Here is a 2,270-nt window from a genome sequence, read left to right on the forward strand (position 1 = left end):
TCTCTCTCAAATTATTTAGACCGGACCGCCAGACCATCAAAAAATAAAGAGACTGGACCGCCAGTCATTCTCGTGGCTCTCATGGGAGTTCGGACTTCGGAGCCCAGTTAAAAGGCAAAAAAGTGGATGTGTTTGTGCTACTGACAATCACACATACAAAAGGAAAAGAAAAACCCGTCACTTCGAGTACACCACAGCACAAACATAGCATGTAAGGTGTGTGTGTGGTGTGAAGAGATTGGTGGAAAATCTGTCCGGCCCTCTAAACTCTTAAAAATAAAAAAAGGAAAGAAAAAAGCTTTAGCTTTAGAAGAAAAAGGGAAAGAAAAAAGCCACACACACAAAAGGAAAAGAAAAACCCGTCACTTCGAGTACACCACAGCACAAACATTAGCATGTACGGTGTGTGTGTGGTGTGAAGAGATTGGTGGAAAATCTGTTTGGTGGAAAATCTGTCCGGCCCTCTAAACTCTTATAAATAAAAAAGGAAAGAAAAAAGCTATAGCTTTAGGAGAAAAAGTAAAAGTATGCAAGATTCTATTGGTAAGTAATTAGAAGAATGATAAACTACGTACATAGGTTTAGGTTCAATTATTATTATATTATAAAGACGAGGACAATGCAATTTGTGCTTCTTGCTCATCACAAATGAGTGAATCTATCATGACTATGGCTTCCTCAACGAATCACCGTAAATGGAAGTATGATGTTTTCTTGAATTTTAGAGGTGAGGATACCCGTAATAACTTCACAGGTCATTTACATAATTATTTGCTTCGTTCTGGTATTAACATCTTCAGAGATAATGAGAAGCTTAAGAAGGGTGAAGAAATTTCTCCAGCTCTTCTCACAGCAATCGGAGAATCCAGATTCTCACTTGTCATATTCTCTAGAAACTATGTATCATCTACATGGTGCTTGAACGAACTTGTTGAGATTCTTCAATCTGTGAAATCAAAGGGTCACCTTATGCATCCCATTTTTTATGATGTTGATCCGTCGGACCTTCGTTACCAGAAGGGGAATCTTGAAGCAGAGGTTGACAAACATGAGAAAAGATTCCAATCTAACCTTGAAATTGTTCAAAAATGGAGGAATGCTCTAACTGAAGCAGCCAATTTGTCTGGATGGCATTTAGGAAATGGGTAACCACTCTTAACCCTTTATTATTCATTTTTATGATATATTTTAAAGCACATAATTTAGGAAAAATACAAAATATAGGTTGTAATACAAGTTTGATTCCACTTTGGTAGTGGAAAAATAATCTTTAATCCCTATTTTTTATGTGAAAAATGTTAATACCTCTTTAGTGAAGGTAGAGTTAAGGAAATCGTAGTAAACAAGTGGAAAATAGGTAAATGATGAAGTTAAAACTTAGAGCTGGGTCGACCCAAGTGTTAATTGAGAGTTGGATCAACTGAGAGAGAGGTGACACTCTCTATATGTCCCTATACATAAGTTCGGTTGACTAAATGTAGACCAAACGTCAACTGAGATTATATAAAATTGCGTTTTCTGCAATTTTGTGGCCAAAGGTTGTACCACTTGAAATATAAACGTTTGTGGGTGTTAGAAAAATGTTTCAAACTTTTTTTATTTATTTATTTTTTTTTAGTTTTTACAATTATAACACTTTACCCATGATAAAATAAGTGATTGTAACTCTCATTTTCAATAATCTCTCTCTTGATTTTCTCTTAGAAACACAAGAAATTTTGTGCGTATTCTCCAAAATTGATATTTATAAAACCCAATAGATTTGATTCTATTCTAGAAACAAATTTATAGTAACCCTTTAAACAACTCTTGTAGGGGAAAATATTGTAAAGGAAAACATTTACTTTATGCCTCCAGGTCATCAGATTTCCTGTTCACCTCTAAGTTACTTTGATCTTTCTATTGTTCTTTTTTATTTTAAAAAAAAATTCTTTTATTCTTTTAAGTACTATCATTTCATAACATTAAATATCCTCTAGTGTTTTCATTAATATATTTGAGTCTTAATAAAAAATAAATAAATAGGCGATTAAATTTAACAATAACAAACAACAACAAAACACATAAATCTAAATAAAAAAATATTTCTACAATTCCATATATTACATATTTATAAATCAAACTTATATTTATAAGTTATAGTCAGATAAAAGATTCCATTAAATCTAATAATGTCCTCAAAGCCACAAATGAAATTCAAAGTTAAAGGTGCAAGAGAAAATTGCTTTATTTAAAAGTCATTACTTGAACTCAAGTCAACAACTAGAACT

At 32.6% G+C, this 2,270-nt stretch overlaps 1 protein-coding gene across 1 annotated transcript; it reads left to right on the plus strand.

The window, feature by feature from the left end:
• The first annotated feature begins 602 nt into the window (after window positions 1-602).
• On the plus strand, window positions 603-1,149 carry LOC115980527 (TMV resistance protein N-like). Its single transcript, XM_031102761.1, has one exon. The coding sequence runs from the start codon at window positions 649-651 to the stop codon at window positions 1,147-1,149; it is 501 nt and encodes a 166-aa protein (XP_030958621.1). The 5' UTR covers window positions 603-648.
• Window positions 1,150-2,270: the final 1,121 nt, after the last annotated feature.

The sequence above is a fragment of the Quercus lobata genome, chromosome 3 (genome assembly GCF_001633185.2).
Source record: "Quercus lobata isolate SW786 chromosome 3, ValleyOak3.0 Primary Assembly, whole genome shotgun sequence".
NCBI lineage: Eukaryota > Viridiplantae > Streptophyta > Magnoliopsida > Fagales > Fagaceae > Quercus > Quercus lobata.